The following is a 22330-nucleotide window of genomic DNA, read 5'->3' as shown; positions in this document are numbered from 1 at the left end:
TACCTATATTCATATGTTAATATATATTTTACTAATATTTATAGCATATTATTTAACTTTTCCTATTCTCTACCCAAAGGTACCATTCTTCCCATACCATATAGAATTCCTTATCATTTCTGTCTTGTAGTTCTAAAGTTAACTTATTCATTTCTGCACAATCCATTATTTTTTTGATTATCATATTATCTGAAGGGTTAGTATCTGCTTTCCACTGTTGTGCATAGACTATTCTTGTTGCTGTTAATAGGTGTTGTGGTTAGCTCTGGCCCAGCTCCTGCCCCAAGGACTGTGGATGTGGGGGAGACATCCACATGCTGCAGGCCTGTTTTGCCCCTGGTGGAATCTGCTGATGAAGGCTCCTCTGACCAAGAAGACATGAGTAACAGGGAGGAGGAGAGTGTGGCAGACAGCTCAGAAGGAGATCAATTATCTAGCTCCTCCTTGGATTCAGAACAAGAGTTAATGATACAGCCGCGCATGCAGAGAGCGATGCATAGGCGGCAACAACTGAGATATTATTATCAAAGAAAATGAGGCCACATGTGGTTGGGTGGGGCTGTGGTGATTAGTGAGGCTGCTATAAATAGCAGTCTGTGGGTTTGGCCATTGTGGAGGATTATCTGATCATTGTGTTTCGTGACTGCTTTACTGACTTTGACCTTTTGTGTGCTGATTTTCCCCCGCTTTGAAACTAAACCAGAGCAAAGTGTGTTTCACTTTGTGAAAGAAGAAGGACTGTGAATTGCCTCATAGCTGCAAGCTAAGTATCACAGAACTGATAAGGGACTTGTACAAATTACCAGTTTGTTTGGAGACCAGTGCTCTTTGCTATACCAAAAGAGGGCTTAGGTTAAGGGAATTTTCATTATAAAGAACATTGTTTTGAATTTTCAAAGGTGTGTGTGTCTGAAATTTGTACCTGTGAATTTTTGGGAGGAGTCTACCAGAGAGCCCGACAGAACAATAGGTGGATTATAATGTACTGAATTTCTTTTATATATGTTATTTTATTATTCCTAATAGATACATTTCTGGTTTAAATTCAATTTGCTGGCCTATTATTTCTTGTATCCAAATTCTTATTTTGCTTCAATATTTTTTTGGCTTCTGGACATAGCCACCACATATGAAAATAAGACTTCTCACCTTTATATTTCCAACACTTTGGACTTAAATTTATATATATATTTGCTAATCTTGCAGGGGCTAAGTGCCATCAGTAAAACATTTTATATAAATTTTCTTTGTGAGAGGTTGACATTGTTAATTTGTAGTTTTTGTTCCATAATTTTTCTCAATCTTCCAATTGTATATTATACCCCCCCGAAAAATTGCCCAAGCTACTGTTTCCTTTTACGATTTCTTCTTCCTTATCTATTTGTAACAAATAATTATACATTTTAGAAATAAATTCCTTCTCTGGTCCTAAAAAAAATTATATAAAGGTTGGTTTTCAATATCAATGCCAATTTTTTCTCTATCTTTTTTGTGGCTTTTTTGCAGTTGCATGTATGGCCACTAATTAATGATTATTCCTTATTCTTCCAACTTCTGATTAGATTTCAAATTTCCTTGCTCATCTATTAATTGATTGTATCTTCTCATTTTAGTTATATGTAAAATGTTTGGATATATTATCGCTTCCATTGTGGAAAGCCATCCCGGCATTTTAATATAGTGCTTTTTCCTGACCTTGATACTATAAGATTGCACTTCTTCATTGTTTGGTAATTGAATTTATTATTATTGAAAATATCCAGTCCTAACCATTGAGATGGGAGATCAACTCTCTGTGTTGAAGTTCTCTTGATTCAAAGCTTCACAACCTTCAATATCGCCAGGGAGCTTGTTCTAGAATGCCATCAACACTCTCACTCATACCCTGCAATTTACAGGCTTTTCGTTACATCACACTGATAGTCATGAGGATAAGTCCATTTCTGATTGTTCTGCTGTCATGGAGAAATCAATGTTGTCTAAAAGGGAATTAGAAGCACTATGTTCCACTTACTCTTTACTTCCTTTCTGAAGTTGACTTGCCTTATAAAGGTAGTGCTACTGGGTATAGCAGGACTCAATTTTCTTCTTTTGGATTATTTGCATATGAACAAATAATCCAAGGGGAGATGTGTGAAAGTTTGTGTGAAGTAACATCGATATGTTGATTATTTAGCTATCTTCTTATACTTGTCAATTGAGGCAAGGAAAGGAATTGAGGAGAAAATTTGCTTGAGGAGCATATGTGCAGTAGAAGTGCATATGAAATGCAAATAGTAAACCTCAATTTAATTGACCTTTTCTATGAAAAGGTCAATTAAGTCTCTCCATTAGAATATCCATTAAGTTTGAATGTTAAATACACATTACATATTTTGATATATTTTGATACAAGTTGACACAAATTATGGCAATTATTCTTAATAGAAACATAGAAGACTGACGGCAGAAAAAGACCTCATGGTCCATCTAGTCTGCCCTTATACTATTTCCTGTATTTTATCTTAGGGTGGATATATGTTTATCCCAGGCATGTTTAAATTCAGTTACTGTGGATTTACCAACCACGTCTGCTGGAAGTTTGTTCCAAGGATCTACTACTCTTTCAGTAAAATAATATTTTCTCACGTTGCTTTTGATCTTTCCCCCAACTAACTTCAGATTGTGTCCCCTTGTTCTTGTGTTCACTTTCCTATTAAAAACACTTCCCTCCTGAACCTAATCATACTGGTTTGGAAATCAAATGGTATGTTGTTTGGAAATGAAGCTCAAACACAGATTTATTCCATTGGATAAGAAGTCCGTTAAGTGAGGGTCCATTAAACTAAGATGTCATTGTGGTAATTTTGATGCAAGATTGTTTTTAAAAAAATATAAATTGATTTAGAAATGCACCAGGGAAATCATGAGGCAGTTCAAATGAGTATAATGATTTATTGCAAGCTTCTCTACAAGAATCTGAAGTACTAACAATCAAAGGAAATTAGCGTGAGTTAAGGAATTTAAGGTGGGAAAGACTAGGTCTCTTGTGGGTGTGCAGGGATTTGTACTGATCAAGCATTTGACTCCTTCCACAGGCTCAGCCTAGTCATCTCCTACAGATTGAATTTAAAATGAGAGTATTTTAATGAAAAATGAGATTAATTAATGTGGCAATACTGCATAGGTGTTTGGAGTATGCTGGAGAACTCAGAAATTCTATCTCAAGATTCTGACCAGCAAAGCAAGGCAGTGGAGGGCAGATTCTTCATGGGCTTCATTTCTCTTGTAGTTTGAAGGAATCCATCAGATCTGGATAGTTGGATGCCCCTGTGATGGATCTAAGTGCTTTTAATTGGTCTAGGTTGGGCCATCTTTTTAACACAGTATAGATTATTGCCTTTCCAGAGTTATTTCTGGGTTTTTAAATCATTCTATTGTGACTGCAATCATAAAGAGTCAGAATTATTATAGTAAACCAGAATCAATTTCTTCTTGGTTCAATATGCTCGTAATTATATAAGCATTGCACAGAAGGAGTCAAGCTATACTGCTGAGAGGAGAGGAGAGGAGATGCCAAGAATGTATTATAATCACCTAAAAACATATTTGACTACAATATTGCTATAGGTATATCTATGTATGCATTCAATATAATATTAAAAGCCAACCTGTGCGGTTACATTGTAAATTAAAATAGAAATAGCTAAATAATAATTTTAAAATGATTATGTTGTTTATTTATACAGTAGTCTATCTCCCTTGTTTGCCTTGCTGCTGAGAATTATATTAAGTGTAATTTATTTTATTTATAAAATTTATTGGCCTCCCATCTTACCATAGGGTAACTGAGTGGCTTGCAGTTACATATCCATAAAATGACACTAAAATCAAGGGCACATGGGGAGGTAGGATTTGTTATTGCTCGACCACCTCCTTTGCAGTGTTCCCACACTGGAAGCCCAAGCTGACTGACACAGCCACATCTTTAAGTTCTTACAAAAAGATAGGAAGGTTGGAGCCAATCTCACGTTCGGGGACAAGATGTTGCAGAAGGCAGGAGCAATAGCAAAGAAGGCTTTCTCCCTAGACTTTACCACCCAGAATAATCAGGTTGATGGGACTGGCAGCATACCTTCACTGCCAGCATGAGTGGTACAGGCCAATCCCAGTAGAGTAAGATGGTCCCTCAAGTAATTCAGTGTATCAGATGAATACTATATGGGAAAATCTGTCACATGGAATGACAAATGTTAGATTTTGTACCTGTTGTGACCTGTCCACAACCCGCACAGCTGGTCACAGATCACAGGGATCGCAACGTGGTTGTGACACAGTACCATCATCCGGTCCAGGCATACTGGTAGAAGTAGCAGTGTGTGTTTCAGGAACCGGTAATGGCAGTAGCATGATGCTCTACCCACCTGCCCAGATGTTGCCATATTATTATTTTAAACACTCTGCCCATGTGCCAAGTGTCCTGCGCATGCTCAGAGGGTGAAAAAGTGCATGAGCAGAGCGCGAGTGAAGAAACACACACTTCAAAACCAATAGGGAAGGTAAGTAGCTCTCACCACTGAGTCAAAGCATGACCATTCCCACACAGACATTTTAGTCTCTAGTTGTAGTAGGATGTGAGAATGATTCTGGAAGAGGAAGATTAGAGTTGCTGCCTTGGAAATGATCAGATCAAAGAGCAGAGAAAGTAATTTACCCAAAAAAATCCACCTTATCCGACAGAAAAAAGAGAAGGTTAGAAACGTGCACTTTGAAACTGGGAAGATTCTGTTAATGTAGCCTTACAATAAAGTGGAATTAGTTCTTGTCATGATCCCTGTCTGGTTTTCTTGGTGACTGACACTAATCACTGGAACAAAGCAGTAAATCAGATCTTCTATTCGACTCAAAATTGACTATATAACTGAACATCATGTACTTATTGATGGGATGTTGATGAATGATTTAATTGAAATGCTTCATATAGAAGTTAAATAAGAGCGGTAGGGATAGCAACCCCTGTGACACCCCACAACCAAGGTATGTGTGTGTGTTTCTGCCTGAACAACAAACTTGAGCAATTTTATTCACTAGATGTACTTAGAGTGACTCAGGAGATGCATTTCCAGGTACTTGAACACTATTTAGAGAGATCTATGTATCAGATGCTCAGTCATGCATTTGGGACAATATTCAATATCCTCCCATTTTCATAATGTTAGAACTCAAGGTCATCCATTAGGGATCAAATTAATGGAGATTCAGCATAAGAGGGGAGGTGGAATAGGTTAACTGTGGTATTTGCTGCCAATAATTCTGGTAAATTCTGGTAATTTGGATGGTTTTAAAAGGGAAACTAAGTAATATCAATGGTCCTGAGTTCTAAGTGGCATGCCTTAAATATTTGTTGCTAAGAAGGGACAGGAAAGGAGATCTGTCACTGTGTCCAGTCCAAACATACGAGCTTCCCAGTTCTATCAAGTTAATTTTGTGTAATGCTTTTCTGATCATCTTACGTTCTCAGTTTAGAGAAGAGCATTTAACCTCTAAATTCTACAGTAACCAGAGAAAGTTACATATAAACTTTGTGATATTTTGCACATAAGAAAATTGGAAATCAGAAACTAAATTTTATCTGAGTCCTTGGAGAAGGGTGGCATATAAGTCTGATAAATAAATAAATAATAAATTTGATGTTCCCAATATGATACCTTGCTTTTTGATGAATAGCATGCTGCCTTTAGAAATTATTCCCCAAAAAGGTTTGCAAAAATGCTTCTTGTACAGAAAATTTCATTAGTGCCAAGATAATACCACACACAGGTTCTTCCTCGGTGATAGAAAAGAATAAAGTGAGATTGTTTGCTCAAATATCCTGGAATCATCTTTTTTTTAAAAAACCTTCTCAATTCTAGGTAAGTGGCAAGTTTCTTTTCAAAGTGCCGCCTCTTCCTTTTATTACACATCAGGGAAATTAGAATGTAATTTCCTTTCCTGGCATTGAAGCATTTTTAGGTTTATTAGAGGGTGGCAGTGTTGTCATTCAGCGCTATAATCTCCATCTGCCTGGGCATTACTGGAATGCTAATTGTGTTGGTTTGTTAAACAAGCACAAAATCACAGTGAAGCAAAGCATGAACATGTCTGAGGTTGTGAAAGCAGCTGCCTGGTTTGAGAAGCTGCAGACATCCATATTCAATATAATCCACTCTTTTTTTATATAAGCAATTTTATTAGGGAGGCTTGCCAGCCTCCATGTCTACAGGCAACTTCCCTAGGGCATAGTTTCCAGCCAGAAGCTATATGCATAGACTGGACTTTTGTTTTCCTCCAGTGCATCTTGTAAACATTGAAATAATGTTTTGGGATGAGAAGTAAAGAAGATTGTTATTGTTTAGCCGAGAGACAGCAGAAGAAATCTTACATTTTGACCCAATTCATACTTGATTTGATTATTTTAAATTTGTAATGACAAATTTCTTCACTTTTATTTTATTTTATTTCTGCATAATTTCTGTGATTTACTCAGTTTCTACTATAATTTGAATTTCTTTTAAACTGCATTGCACTAGTAAGAAAATGGTGAAATCTCTTGACATATTTGTATACTTGAAGAGCTATGGATCAGATACAGATTCCTCTGCCATCTCTTCACACATGGATGGATTTTTAATATAAAGTTGAGTAATAACCAAAATTGTTCTTTCAATTAAATGCCCTGCCGGTGACGTTATTCCCAGCCGGATTTGCAGCGGGACCAGGAAAACGTGGCTCCTGGCGTAGCTGCCATCTTGGATTGGCCAGGATCTCGTGAGATTCGCGAGATCCCAGCCATGCCTGTCATCGGCGATGTCCGATGATGTTGCTGGGGGCGTGGCCTGCCAGCCCTTATAAAGCGCTGTGCAGGCTTGGGGCCTCCTTTTTGCCCCAGCAACGAGCAGGCGAACACCCGCCCGCCCTCCCTATCTTTCAGTGTGCTACAAGGGTCGCCCCTAGGGGGCCGAATAGGAATTTTTGGCGGTCTCGGCATTTTCTGCGACCGTTTTTCGCCTATTCCACACTGCGGTGCGGAACGGATGGTTAGGGGGTGCTCATCCCACAATTAGTTTTAATTGGCTTACCTTTGGTCATTTGGGTTGGCAGGTTAGGGCGGAAATTGGGAGGGGTTAGCAACTGCGTGTTCTCCGTTGGGCATCCTTGGGGATGATTGGCAGACTCTCTCCAAGTGCTCATGGTGGCTTTTAAACCGGCTTGAGCAATTGGGGAGAACTTGCCTCTGGGTTTCGCCCATTTCAATTCCCTTTCAGGGATTGGACGGTGAGACCTCCCAAATGCCTTGCATGGCTGGCATTCAGGTGAGGGCGTGGCCCCTTCACCTGGATCAGCATGGAGCTTTGCCCCAAGTTGCCCAGGAAGTTTTATTACGTCATTTCCGCCCCGGATGTTTTCAGTCGACCTCTGCGGGTCCATGTTAGTTTGAATTAAATAAATTTTATTTAATTAATAAAAATGACCCAGTTTAAATCCTGCTCTGTGTCCGCCTTGTTATTCCGCTTCCGCTGCAATATACATATTTAATCCAAGAAGCAATATCTGTCTTGACAGTGAATTCTTCGGAGTAAATTATTTCTATATGGATGTAGTGGGTATTTTCTTTTTCTGCTTAAATAACAGCTACAGCTTATCAGAAACAAATTCCATTTATGCAACATACATAAATCTTGAAGGAAGGGGAAAACAGATTCTCCCTATAAATGTTGTAGAAATTAGTTAAAATTAAAGAACAAGTTCAAGCAAGAACTGACCTGGATTGTAACTTCAGGTAGTGTACCAGTTAATCTCTGAACCTCTTCGCTTAATTTATGATGTTTACCAGCAGTACAGGCTGTAGTATCAGATTGTTTCCTTTGGGAATGATAGGCCGCCTCTTTGCTACTGCCCATTATAGAACACAATATTTTTCTGTGTGGAGATTACAGGATATGACCGCATGGAGAGAAATCTTTGAAAAAGGGTATTTTCTTGATTTTTAAATGTTTCTAACAAGGCGGCTTAGTCACTGGGAATGGGGCAACATATAAATTTAATGAATAAATAAATATACAGTGTTGAAAACACAGTGAAATTGTTCCCAAATGGAAAACAAAACACAGCTGCTTCTCCTGAAGAAACCACAACCATAGCAATACAACGGAACTGGTGGCATGCATTACGATAGCTCATTGGCCTTGAGTAGATACCTTCATAGGAGTACAGGTAATCCTCAATTTACAACAGTTTGTTTAGTGACCGTTCCAAGTTACTATGGCACTGAAAAAAATGATTTATGACTATTTAAAAAAAATCTTTATTGAGTTTTCCTTTAAAAATATAACATACAAATTATATACATAATGACAAAAAAAACCACAACAAAACAAGAGAACAAAACAAAACACATATCATATAAAACCAACTATAAACAACACAAACTAATCCAAACTGTTACAATAAAGTTGTTTTTGTTTAACAATCTTTCAATATTACTTTTTTACATATGTACATTTTGATTGTTGTAAGATTCATCTTCCTATAAGTTAAATCTATTGAGTCATCAGTTTCTATTTCAACAGCTATTTCATTTCTTTTATACTTAATCATATTTATGTTATTCATACACAAAGTGAAGCAATATAACATAATATTGTGTGGTATGTTACAGTTTATTATATTATTGCAAAAAGATCTAGTAAATTTTTGTGGGTTTTTTACCTTAACCAATTGTGCCATCTATCCCATGTTTTGTAAAAATCTGATTTCTTTTTATCCTGGATTTCCATTGATAGTTTAATCATCTCCATTGCATCCAAAATATTTGTAACCACAGTTATCATAGTCGGTAGGTCTGTTTTCCAATTGGGCGTAGGTAATTCTAGCCGCTATAATAATAGGTAATATCAAGTGTCTATCTTATTTGTTAATTTTCTCTCTAAATACGCCTAATAAAAATAGGTCTGGTTTTAATTCACGGTTTTGCACTATAATTTGTTCTGTCGTGATTTTAATCTTATTCCAGAATGGTTTCACCTAAGAGCAGGTCTATCAGAGATGGTAGAACAGTACATCCCATTTTCTTTTTTACATTTCCAGCATTTTGGGGATAATTTTGGAAAATTTTTTGCCAATCGTGTGGGAAGAAGATGCCATCTGCAGAACATTTTGTAAATGTTCTCTCTATATGGTATTGTAAGAGTTAATTTATAGTTTTGTTCCCAGATTTTTTCCCGTTCAGACAGATAATAATAATAATAATAATACTAATAATAATAATAATTATTATTATTATTATTTATTATATTTGTATGCTGCCCCTCACAACAAGTAAAACATCATGTACAAATCCAATATTAAAACAGTTGTAAAAACCCTTATTAAAAAACAATCATACAACCTAAACACACCATACATAAAGTCAAGACAGCTATGGATACAGTGATCTCTCGATTAGCGCGGGGGTTACGTTCCAAGACCTCCCGCGCTAACCGATTTCCGCGTTATACTGGATGCGGAAGTAAAAAACCTTCTGCGCATGTGCGCCATTTTTTTTCATGGCCGCACATGCGCAGATGGTGGAGTTTGCGTGTGGGCGGCGGGGAAGACCAAGGGAAGATTCCTTCAGCCGCCCAACAGCTGATCTGCTCCGCAGCGCGGAAGCAGCGAGGAGCCGAAGATGGGGTAAAGGCAAAGGGGAAACCCCATCTTCGGCTCCTCGCTGCTGCCGCGCTGCGGAGCGGATCAGGTGTTGGGCGGCTGAAGGAACCTTCCCTTGGTCTTCCCGCTTGCCGCTTGCCAGTCCACACACGCACCCCTGGATGAGCCGGCCACAGGGGCGAGGGGTGGGGATGAAGGGGCAGGACTTCCCGGGCGGAAGGCATGCTCGGCTCTGCCGCTCCAGCCCCTTTCGGCCGAGCAGCCAGGGAAGTCGAGCCAGGCGTGGCGGCGGCCTGCGCCGATGTTCCCCGCTGCGACGGAAGGCAGTCGCTTGGCTAGGGAGGCTCGGCCGAAAGCGGCTGGAGCGGCAGAGCCGAGCACGCCTTCCGCCCGGGAAGTCCTGCCCCTTCATCCCCACCCCTCGCCCCTGTGGTCGGCGGGAATGAAAGGGCAGGACTCCCTGGGTGGAAGGCGTGCTCGGCTCTGCCGCTCCAGCCGCTTTCGGCCGAGCCTCCCTAGCCAAGCGACTGCCTTCCGTCGCAGCGGGGAACATCGGCGCAGGAGGCAGGAGAGGACCGGGCGACCGGAGAAGCAGCGCTGCCGCCGCCACGCCTGGCTCGACTTCCCTGGCTGCTTGGCCGGGGAGGCTCGGCCGAAAGCGGCTGGAGCGGCAGAGCCGAGCACGCCTTCCACCCAGCGATTGTTCCGCTGCCGCCAGCATGGCCTGGCTGGCAGCGGAAAATGTAACGGAGCCCACGGGGGATTCGCCTTCCTCCCACCCGCAGCCGAGACTGATTGTGGGCTCCTTCGCAACCTCGGAGAGCTTCCGGGGCATGAAAGCTCACGAAAACCAGGAAGCTCTCCGAGGTTGCGAAGGAGCCCACGATCAGTCGGCTGCCGGCGGGAGGAAAGCGAATGCCACGGGGCTGGGCTCGGCTCCCCCCTCGGCTCCCCCCTTACCAGCCCCGCCGCGGAAGGCTCCATTCTGTTCCCTGCCGGCCCGATTGAGCGGCCGGCGGTCTCCATTCAGGGAACAGAATAAAAAAAAAATTTTTTTTTAAAAAAAATTTTTTTTTAAAATAATATTTTAATATTTTATTTTTTAAATAATATTTTTTGAAAAACCGCGTTGCAGCGTTTCGCGCTAATCGAGAACGCGCAAGTCGAGGGACCACTGTATATCAATTCTTCCATGCCTGGCGACATAGATGGATTTTCAAAAGTTTACGAAAGGCAAGGAGGGTGGGGGCAGTCCTAATCTCCGGGGGCTGTTGATTCCAGTTGATTCCAGTTGTATACCCAAAGTTTTGGACCCAGGTAATCATTGACCCTTTGATAGTTTCTTCAAATAATTTATATTGAAGTAAATAGCTATATAGTTTGGATATCATTTTTTCCTCAGTGCCAAATTGAAATTTTGAAATCGGAATTGTGTTTTATCTTTGTGATATCTAGATTGGGCTTGCAGTTAGTGCCACCAGTCTAACTCTATACCCAACACTTTAAAACCTTGTTTTGTTTTGAGATTATCGTACTCATCCAGCAATTGTTGGTAGGTTGTTACTGTTTTGTCATTTAATGGCTTTGGATAAATAATTGTTTCCACAGGAGAGATCCATTTTAGGAGTTTACTGTAATGTTGCTTATGTATTTTGATCCAGTTTTCTAGTAGGGATCCTCTAATTTAGTGGCAATGGAAATATGAGTGTTTGGTATATATTCCACCTGCTGAGACTGTGTGCCACTCAGTCTGAAAATTGTGGCCCTCTATTGTTAGAATTTGTTTATTTTTTAGTAATATCCAGTCTTTTGTTCAAAATAGATTGGCCAGTTGTTGATATATTTCCCAATCAGGAAGCCCAAATCCTCCTCTTCTGTTGTCCTGTAAGAGTATTGTTTTAAATCTTGCTTTTTTCTTTGACCAAATAAATGTATCTTTTATTCTATTTAGTATTATAAAGAACTCTTTTTAAAAATTTCATCGGGGCAACTTGGAATAGAAATAATATCTCAGGGAGTATATTCATCTTTACTCTTGCTATTTTGTCCATAAAAGATAGCTGTAGTTTTGACCAGTTATCTAAATCTTTTTTAATGTCCTCAATAAGATTTGAGTAATTGTTGTCTTTTATTGTGGTACCTTTTGGGGTTAACCATAGTCCTAAATATTTAGCCTTTTTGGCAACTTTAATCTCTAACATTTTTTCTAGGTTATCATTTTGCTTTACCATTAAATTATCCCTTTCCATATTTTTCAATTTCCTCTAAGACTTATGACCATTTTTCACACACATGACTGTTGCAGTATCCCCCATGGATTTACATTCAGATACTTGTTCATGTTTATGACAGTTGCAATGTTCCAGGGTCATGTGACCATCTTTTGAAGCCTTCTGATAAGGAAAGTTAATGAGGAAAACCCGATCCACTGAACAACCATGTTACTTATTTACAACTGCAGTCATTCGGTTAACAAATGTGGCAAGAAAAGTCATAAAACGGGACAAAGCTCACTTGACAAATTTCTCACTTAACGACATAAGTTCTGAGCTCAATTATGGTCATAAGTCGAGGACTACCTGTCTCTTCAATGAGAATCCATTTGTCAGGCCCCACCTTCCTTTTCCCATTGCTGCTCTTTCATTGACTCAGTAGCTAAAACACTGAGCTTGTCGATCAGAAAGGCCAGAAGATTGTTCATGAATTGGAATACTTGTGCAGACATCCTGATTATCCCATTGGACCCACTACAGGATTGGGATAAGAGACATTGTTTTGCAATGGTTATATGCAGTCCTCAGTGGATAATTCCAGTATAGAGAGGGGAGAAGATGTGAACTGGTTTCTCTTGATATATAGGATGCTCAGGGATTGGTTACTTGCTTATTAATATTTCTGTGAAGTCACTAAAATACATTTTCGATTAATTTAAAAATGTATTTAAGGAATATTCTTAAATGTATTGTATTTAAGGAATATTCTTCTGGGTTTAGTTCCAACTGGGGAAAAAGACACTGGATTCATGAAATTTGCTTGGAAAGAAGGTTTAATGGGTATTAAACCTTGGCATGAGCTCCTGAACAGAAAAGGCGGATCACATGCTTCCAGATGTTGGGTGAAGAGAAAAAGGACAGATATGCTGAGAGTTGCTTGTTTTACGCTCTTTCTTGGGCCTCACCTCAAAGTTTCCTGTTCCTGTATAAGTAATGCACTCCAATTGGTGATCAGATCGCTTAGGGGTGAGGGTTGTTTGAGTACAGTATTGGTAATTTTCCAGGTGCCATGTGGTAAAATGGGTAGAAGGCTAATCCTATCGTGCCCTAAGGGTGAAGCTTTTAATCCCATCGCCCTGGAGTTGAAGGGGATAGATCTTTGTTATATAGAATAGACTGGTCCATTATTAACAAAGGTGGGGGCTATTAGGAGTGAGTCTGTATCCTGCCTAAAAGTATGTTTCTCCATTTCTCTAGGGATAGTCTATATAATATTCTGCCTTTTTAATATTTCCTAAAATATTTTATTCCTCTAGGAGGGAGGAAGATGCTAACTTACTACATATGGTTTGAGGTTTAATATGATGAAAGTCAACTTTACATTGCCATGTGGTATCTGGAAGTTGTGAGGATTTAGTAGGACAGAACAGACCAAAGATAAATCTTAGTAAGTCAAAATTGATAACATCAGAAATATTTGTCATCACTGAAATATTGTTTGAAAAAGAATAGATCAGGGAACAGATTTGGATAGCCTTCTGTATTCATGCTCTTCCTGGGATGACAGGTTGAAATTATCACCAGGTGGGTTTATATCCAGCTTTAATTAATGCTGGTATGCTAGTTCTGACATTATCGTGGCAGCAGGAATTGGACACAGTAAGTCAAGTCCACATTAGCAACTGTTAGATTACTGTAATGTATCATATTGGGAGTTGTACTTCTGGTTGCTTCTCAGAAGCTAGAATTGGTTCAAAATGCAGTGCTCCATGTAATTTCAGTCTCCTAGCAGTTGGAACTTATAACCTGATTTTGTAGACCTTGCACTTGTGGCTGGTTGCTTTTCAGCACAATTTAAAGTGCTAGCTGTGACATATAAAGCCTTGATCACAACCAATCAAATTGTTTAGGAAGAAACTATTAAACAGCCCACAATTTTAAGAGGTTTGGGAGTCTGAAGGGAGGGTGGCACTGGTGTTCTGTGGAAATCATGCTAACCCTTTTTTGCTGAAATTTCAGAAGTTGTTGAATAAGACATTGTTTCATCTTTATTTTCTGTTTTCTTGTTTTCACTTTTATGGTTTTGCCTATTGTTTTTATTGTTATCCATGAAACTTGTTTTGCTTGCATATTGCAATTGATATTTTAACTGGTCTTTTTATGTTTCTGTTTCTAGAGTGATAAAAATCTGTCTGAATTAATAAATGGGAAAAAATACTTGGTTCAATTTTTATATCTTTTTCTCCATATGTTCATATAGTTTACATGAAGAAATTTTTCAAACTGAATCAGTTCCTTATAATGTTTTGTTGTGTTTTTTCCTTGTGTACCTTTATATTTTGGATATTTTTTTTTAAAAAACCCACTATTTTAACATATTTTCTTAAATCCCTTGAAACATCTTTCACTCAATTCTTTTAAGAGCATGATCTTTTTTTATCAAGAAAGTAGATTGCTTTTAGAATACAATAAATACTGTATAATGTTCATGTCTCATAAAGCTACACTTTTAAAAAACTGGAAAGTCATAAATATGAGTCCATTACTTTTGTAATAACTACATTAAAACATTGATTACATGCTTCAGTACTCATCATAGTGATCAGTCTCTACCTTATACTGAAACAAGAGATGCTGGTAGAATTCAATGATCCAGAAACTTTATAATTTATTATCTCTCCAATTCATTTTGCACACTTCTTATATAGGACTTGATGTTTTAGGAATTTTTCATCTTTAAGCCTATTTTTCAGTTGGTTCTATTTCTTTTTAATAGTTAAAACTGGCTTCCTCCCTGAAATAATGGTAAATGGCTTTGGAGGTGGGAGAGACAGGGATAAAAAGTACTTTTGAATTTGGCAAACATCAATATATAACACTTCTATTTGAAGAAAGCATGCCTACTCGTCCCAGCTGTTAGAGAGAGAATTGCCATAAGGTGTTTAGAAAGTGGGTAATGGATCTTTATTCAAGCAAAAGTATGAATTCTTCAGATTTTTCAATTAACTATAAAACTTAATTTGTTGTAATAGCTTAAGAAAGAGGATTTCTGTTGGGAAATTATAAGTAGTGATCTAGAAATAAAGAATAGGGGAGGATTTTTATTTATTATTATTAAAAAGATATGAGAAATAAACTACAGTAGTACCTCTAGATACGAGCTGCTCTATATGCGATTATTTCCAGATATGAGCTAGGAGGGGAGAGACATTTCTGTTCTACTCCCAAGCTGAAATTCGGGATACGAGCCGAGCGTCCACTAGGTGGCGCAAGAATCCTTGCTTTTGGTTAGAATCCTTGCTTTTGGTTATCTCGGAGGGGGAAAAGTTATTTGTTCCAGAATACGAGTTGCCTCGAGATACAAGCTCCCTTATGGAACGAATTATGCTCGTATCTAGGGGTACTACTGTATTTCAAACCCTGTCAGACAGGAAAAATAATATTTAAATTGCCTAAACCAGGTTTCATTGAATTTGATTTCATTGAGGGCTGCATCAGGGCTGTGTTTGACTTTAGGGCAGGGGTCTCAAACTCATGGCCATGGGCCAACTGCGGCCCTCGGGACAATAGTTTGCAGCCCCCACCTCAATATCAAAGTTTAATGTTAGTGCGGCCCGAGTTTGATACGAATGGCACTTTTCAGTGTTGTGTGCAGAGCTGAATGAACCTACCAATCACGGTGGGGTATATTGCTCTTGGAGGTAGGACATCAGCCAGGCATATTGCGAACTTGCGCCATTACCCCGGGCTCAGAAGCAGAGGCAGAAATTGCTACTCAGCAGAACAGAAAAAAAGCGGAAAAGGCACATCGGCTAAAGTTTAGCTGCTAAACACTGAAACAATTCTAAGAACTGTTCCAAATTGGTAGCAAACCCCCCCTCCCTGCTATATATACTGAGACAAATATCACAATTTAAATCAAAAATTGCCTTTGACGTCACTTGCTCAGTGTTTGATGGAGGGTTCTGCTATCCTTGTAGATGACTGCCTGCTTGGGTAAGATTCCAATCCAATGTCTGTGAAACAGCTACCACTTTGGGAAGGGAGAAGCTAGGAAGGTGTTTCTATCACAATAAAGTTTCTCCATTTGGGGAATTGGTTCATTTGAACCAGAGGTGGGTTCCTACCAATTCTAACCATATCTTTAGAACCATTAGTAGTTCTGCAATGACATCAGAACATATTGCGTTTACAATTTAATATCCAATTTTGTAGGTGTCTTTGAACTTGAAAGTGATATTTGATCTGCAAAATTAACATTCAGATATTACTTCTGAAGAATGATAATCATGTAACAGCAAAAGTACTCCTTTTCTTTTATGTCTATGTTTTGCTTTAAAAAACAATGTCCTAAATATTTATTCAATTCAAATATCTTTAAGGGCCAGATTCCTAGTTTAATGTTAAAAATTGGACTACTTTAATAATACATGCACAGGTACCAATTTATTTATTTAAAACATTTATTTAGCCAGCCATCTGGGTAGCTTTCACTCAATGTCTTAAAGTCATAATGTCTGGAAGAGTTTATGCAACTATATTTCTTTAGAATAACCATGTGGCTTACATCCTTTTGATTCTGAAGGCAGACAAAGGAAAAATAGCATGAAATCAGGAAAAGGCAAATTAGAATCCCTTTGATCCTAGGATGAGAAAGCAGATCTGACTAAGAAACCTAGAGGTACGCAGGGAGAAGAAAGGATGAATAGCTTTTTGACCCGCTTGATATATTAACACGAGGAGACATTCCTTCCTATGAGGCAGTCCCTACCTTTTGATTACAATTTCTAATAAATTAAGTCCCTTTTTGACAATTGGCAAAATTTTGCTTTAAGACTCTCTGCAAATTCTATTCCCATACCGTGGCTCAAAATCTATAAAATGTGTGCACTGATCAAAAAACTATTCATTGTGTCATCTTGAATTGCTATGCTTTCTTTTTGTTTTAGGGCTGAGAAAACAGAAGTTCTTAATGAAGATCTTTTGCAGGTACAGTACTATGCTGATTTTTTCCCCCCTGATACATTATACTTGCCATTGTTTGACACTGACATTTGCCACACATAAAATAAAAAACAATCTTTCAGATAGAATTTACCAAGCCCAAGAATGACAAAAGTATTAGGAATAAAGTTGATGTTTTTTTAGGGAAAGGTCTCTAATATATATTTTTAAAAAGACTTTACTGTTACACATTTGAACTCTATTTCAGTTAGACAGTTATTAAGTAGAAAATATTAAATCATATCCTGCTAAATATGAATATGCTTTTTGACAAGTCATTATCTTTCTAGTGAATGCTATTTTCAAAAAAGGTTAACTCCAGAGCAGACTCCCTGAATTTTGCTGAATTCTGTGGCATTCTGTGTTTATAGAAGAGATGTTTTTGACTATGTCACAAAGGTGTTGGATGAAGGTGCTGCCGTGGATATTGCCTATCTGGACTTCAGTAAAGCCTTTGATATGGTTCCACATAAAGAGCTGATAGATAAATTAGTGAAGATTGGACTTAATCCCTGGATAGTTCAGTGGATTTGCAGCTGGCTGAAGCAGAGATATCAGAGGGTTGTTGTTAATGGCGAGTATTCTGAGCAGACCTTGGTTACAAGCGGTGTGCCATAAGATTCTGTTCTAGGTCCTATTCTTTTTAATATCTTTGTGAGTGACATAGGGGAAGGTTTGGTAGGGAAGGTTTGCCTATTTGCCGATGACTCTAAAGTGTGCAATAGGGTTGATATTCCTGGAGGTGTCTATAATATGGCAAATGACTTAGCTTTACTAGATAAGTGTTCAAAGCAATGGAAACTGCAGTTTAATATTTCCAAATGTAAAATAATGCACTTGGGGAAAAGGAATCCTCAATCTGAGTATTGTATTGGCAGTTCTGTGCTAGCAAAATCTTCAGAAGAGAAGTATTTAGGGGTAGTGACAGTCTCAAAATGGGTGAACAGTGCAGTTAGGCGGTAGGGAAAGCAAGTAGAATGCTTGGCTGCATAGCTAGAGATATAACAAGCAGGAAGCGGGAGATTGTGATCCCGCTGTATAGACCGCTGGTGAGACCACATTTGGAATACTGTGTTCAGTTCTGGAGACCTCACCTACAAAAAGATATTGATAAAATTGAATGGGTCCAAAGACGGGCTACAAAAATGGTGGAAGGTCTTAAGCATAAAACTTACCGGGAAAGACTTAATGAACTCAATCTGTATAGTCTGGGGAACAGAAGGGATAGCTAGAGGTATAACAAACAGGAAGAGGGAAATTGTGATCACGCTATATAGAGCACTGGTGAGACCACATTTGGAATAGACATCAGAGAGTTATTGTTAATGGCGAGTATTCTGAGCACAGACAGGTTACAAGCGGTGTGCCACAAGGGTCTGTTCTGGGTCCTATTCTTTTTAATATATTTGTGAGTGACATATACATTTGGAGACCTCACCTACAAAAAGATATTGACAAAATTGAACGGGTCCAAAGATGAGCTACAAGAATGGTGGAAGGTCTTAAGCATAAAACGTATTAGGAAAAACTTAATGAACTCAATCTGTATAGTCTGGAGGACAGAAGGAAAAGGGGGGACATGATCGAAACATTTAAATATGTCAAAGGGTTAAATAAGGTTCAGGAGGGAAGTGTTTTTAATAGGAAAGTGAACACCAGAACAAGGACACACAATCTGAGGTTAGTTGGGGGAAAGATTAGAAGTAACGTGAGAAAATATTATTTTACTGAAAGAGTAGTAGATCCTTGGAACAAACTTCCAGCAGACGTGGTAGATAAATCCACAGTAACTGAATTTAAACATGCCTGGGATAAACATATAGCCATCCTAAAATAAAATACAAGAAATAGTATAAGGGCAGACTAGATGGATCATGAGGTCTTTTTCTGCCGTCAATCTTCTATGTTTCTATGTTTCCAGATGTCTGAAATACATCCCTAATCAAGATAATAGTTTCTGTGTTGGGATCAATTAGGTTCAATCATTGGGAAGATATATGGAAAATATATAAAGTTTCTAATATGGGACTAGACTAAGCCTAGACTGGTCTCTAGAACTGCTTTTCCAAGTATGGTAGCCTCCAAAAGTTTTAGAATTGATCTTCCCTTAGCTCCAACCTTCTTGGCTAATTGCCTTGCTGGCTGACATTAGAGGTTTTCTTATACAAAGCTTTTGAGGGGCATTGTTTTGGGGAAAGTTCAAAAAACAGTCCATGCCAGATATTAGGTATTCATGTGTAGGCTGGTTCACACAGAACAAATGCAATCAAGTCCATTATTTTTTTGTCTCTTGGACATCTGTAACTCCTGCCATTGTGATAGTCACTTGTGTATGTTCTGCCTAGGCCTTATGTTCCTATTCAGATATTCTAAATATAAAACAGATGCTCACTAGGAACAACTTGAGGATATATAATTGGCCTGGTTTTTATTTAATGAGTTGTACAGTTGACCTAAGTCTAATTTTTATGTCTGCATTATCTAGGCTAGCTTTCTATAAAGGTCTGCTCATATTTCAATGCACTGGCCCTCTGCCCTGTCAAATACTTTTAAGGGTTCACCTGCCTGACTCATTGAACATGGAGACTAAGACATGATAACTGTCTTTCAGATTTACTTACTTATCCACCCACCCACCCACCTACCTATTTATTTATTTATTTATTAAAGTTATACAGTCATTTCATACCCAGTAAAGAAGTCTATACAGTAAAATCATGCAATACAATTAAAACAAAAACTGAAATAGCAGTTTTAGATAATCTAACATGCAGTATCCATATGCAAGTTTTTAGAATTATTTGGAACATGGCCAGGAATCCAGGTGAATCTTGATACAAAGTATGTTTTCCAGAGGGCAAGCTCTGCTTCCCACATTCTATCAGATAATACTACTTAATGGATGGGACCTGGAGCATCACAATGCTGCTTAATCATGTAGACTGGGTAGATAGTCCCTGAAGATAACCATTAGCAAATGCCCATTGTAGTTCCTTCCACTTTCAAAGTTATTTGATAAGATTTATTATGGTATGTAAACCATACTTTGTTAGTTAATTCACCCAGGGACCTGAAAAATCATTGTTACTCTAATTAGACTTTAGAATTGTTTTTACTAAGAAACCTCAAGATATGAAGCATTGACTCTTATTTTAGAAATATAATTCAGTAAGATACATGAAAAAAGTTTGGATATATCAAATGGCTTCATCCCTTTGAATGTTACTTACATTTGATTTTCCATCATACTTGACAAAAGGTACATCTAATCTAAAAAGTGCATCTAAAAGCTGCCCCCAAAGCCAACACAGTTCTATGCTGCATTAACAGAGGGATAGAATCAAGATCATGTGAAGTGTTAATGCCACTATATAATGCCTTGGTAAGACCACACTTGGAATACTGCATTTTGGTCACCACGATCTAAAAAGGATGTTGAAACTGAAGAAGAGCAACAAAGATGATTAGGGTACTGGAGGCTAAAACATATGAAGAACAGTTGCAGGAACTTTTAATGAAAAGAAGGTCTAGGGGAGACATGATTGCAGTGTTCCAATATCTCAGGGATTGCTACAAAGAAAAGGGAGTCAGGCTATTCTCCAAAGCACCCGAGGGTAGGGCAAGAAGCAGCGGGTGTAAACTAAACAAGGAGAGAAGCAATTTACAACAAAGGAGAAAAATCCTGATAGATGTTGGATAACCTGTTGCTGCTAGCCGCCCCGAGTCTCTGGAGAGGGGTGGCATACAAATCCAATAAATAAATAAATGAATGAATGAATGAATGAATGAATGAATGAATGAATGAATGAATGAATGAATGAATAAATAAATAAATAAATAACCATTTGTCTGAAGTAGTGTAGGCTTTCCCGCCCAACCAGGGCGTTGAACTAGAAGACCTCCAAAGTCCCTTCCAACTCTGTTGTTGTTGTTGTTGTTGTTATTATTATTATTATTATTATTATTATTATTAATTGTAATGATATTTATGTTTGAGTCCAAGATACAAAGTGAAAATTCGCCTTAACATTCTTGGTTTTCCAAGGTCTATTCCTGATTATTATTTTCATTAACCCCAAGCCAGATTCTCTTCTCCCCAAGATTTATCTACTGCCCTTGAGCATCATAACTTACCTTTGATGACTCTATTCATTGAGAAAGAAACTATTATTGAGGTAGTAAAAATGTATTTAGGTCAGCAAATTTTAAATTCTATTTTAAGCTATTTAATTTAAATGAATGCTAAAATTATTGTCTCCCTGTTTCCTTTTGAATTAGTTTACTAACTGCAATAGTTTATATATTATTGGGATACCAAAAAATGCACTATTCATGCTAAGTGCTACAATTCCTGCAAAATCACAGTTGTTTTAATGTAAGATTCTTGATTTTATTAATAAATCAATATGTAAAGTAACTCTGGCAGTCGCTGCTTGTTTGTTGATATGGGTCTTGTTGGTATTTTTCCTTTTTAAAAAACTGGTCTGTTGTACCTCTATAGACTAATTGGATGATTGTATCAATTCCAGCAACGAACAAAGACTAAGCTAAGAAATCACAAAGAAACCACATATGCCTACTTTTGCTTATCTGCTATAATCAGTAAACTACAAACTCTGCTTGACTTCTTTAAATCAGAATGTATGCAGTCATGCAAACCACATTATGGCTTAACGTAATACTAGGTCTAGGCATGAAAGTTATATTTGTGTTAAGGAGTAATGGGACATGGTCTCTCATTTTGCACAGTTTAGCATACTATAAAAAAAGGTCATTTCAGACAGCAAATTGTAACTGAATTATGTAAACGTCTGTAAAGGCTGGCCATGGGTTTACTTTGAGGAGCCATTTACCTTGAGGAGGAGGATTTACCATGAAGAGAGTTGCATACTGGGAAGTAAGGATGCATTTTTCTGGTGTGATATGTGGGATGTCCATCCACAGGTGGAAAAGCGTTTGGAGCTGGTGAAGCAAGTCTCCCACAGCACGCACAAGAAGCTGACGGCATGTCTTCAGGGGCAGCAGGGATCAGATTCTGATAAGCGCTCGGTGAGAGATCCTGGTATCCCTTGTATCAGAGCATAGGGCTCTTTTACCCTGAAAAGAGAGGGCAGTGGGATTAAGATGTACATACCTCTTCAAAGGGGCTTTCCACTTTCATGTATATGTGTGAATTCTCCCAAAAATATAGTGGGAAGTGAATGGTTGGAAATACTCATTGTGTGGAAGTAGAATTGTTTTCTGGATGAGAGATGAAAAGGCTGGGGTGTCATTGGCTCTTTTTTTTAGAAAAAATCATACAACAGTTGCTTTTGTTGCAGAAGAAATTGCCTTTGACGTCACTTGCTCAGTGCTTGATGGAGGGTTCTGCTATCCTTGGAGATGACTGCCTGCTTGGGTAAGATTCCAGTCCAGTGTCTGTGAAACGGCTACCGCTTTGGGAAGGG

The 22330-nt window shown here is 38.3% G+C and overlaps 1 protein-coding gene across 13 annotated transcripts in view; it reads left to right on the top strand.

The window, feature by feature from the left end:
* ARHGAP44 (Rho GTPase activating protein 44) overlaps positions 1-22330 on the top strand; it is a 132226-nt gene that overhangs the window by 68904 nt on the left and 40992 nt on the right. For 11 of the 13 annotated variants that reach the window (XR_011558062.1, XM_070739715.1, XM_070739711.1 and 8 more), the window contains exons 2-4: positions 16829-16868; positions 21828-21932; positions 22205-22281. Coding sequence is in view for 12 of the 13 variants with exons in the window: in XM_070739715.1 (XP_070595816.1) it covers positions 16829-16868; positions 21828-21932; positions 22205-22281 (222 nt within the window). In the remaining variant the exon portion in view is untranslated. The remainder of the gene's footprint in view (positions 1-16828; positions 16869-21827; positions 21933-22204; positions 22282-22330) is intronic. The other 2 variants (XM_070739712.1, XM_070739710.1) reach the window with 1 other exon arrangement.

Source organism: Erythrolamprus reginae, chromosome 2, assembly GCF_031021105.1.
Source record: "Erythrolamprus reginae isolate rEryReg1 chromosome 2, rEryReg1.hap1, whole genome shotgun sequence".
NCBI lineage: Eukaryota > Metazoa > Chordata > Lepidosauria > Squamata > Dipsadidae > Erythrolamprus > Erythrolamprus reginae.
Note: the sequence above shows the minus strand (reverse complement) of the source record. Positions and strands in the feature narration are given on the sequence as shown.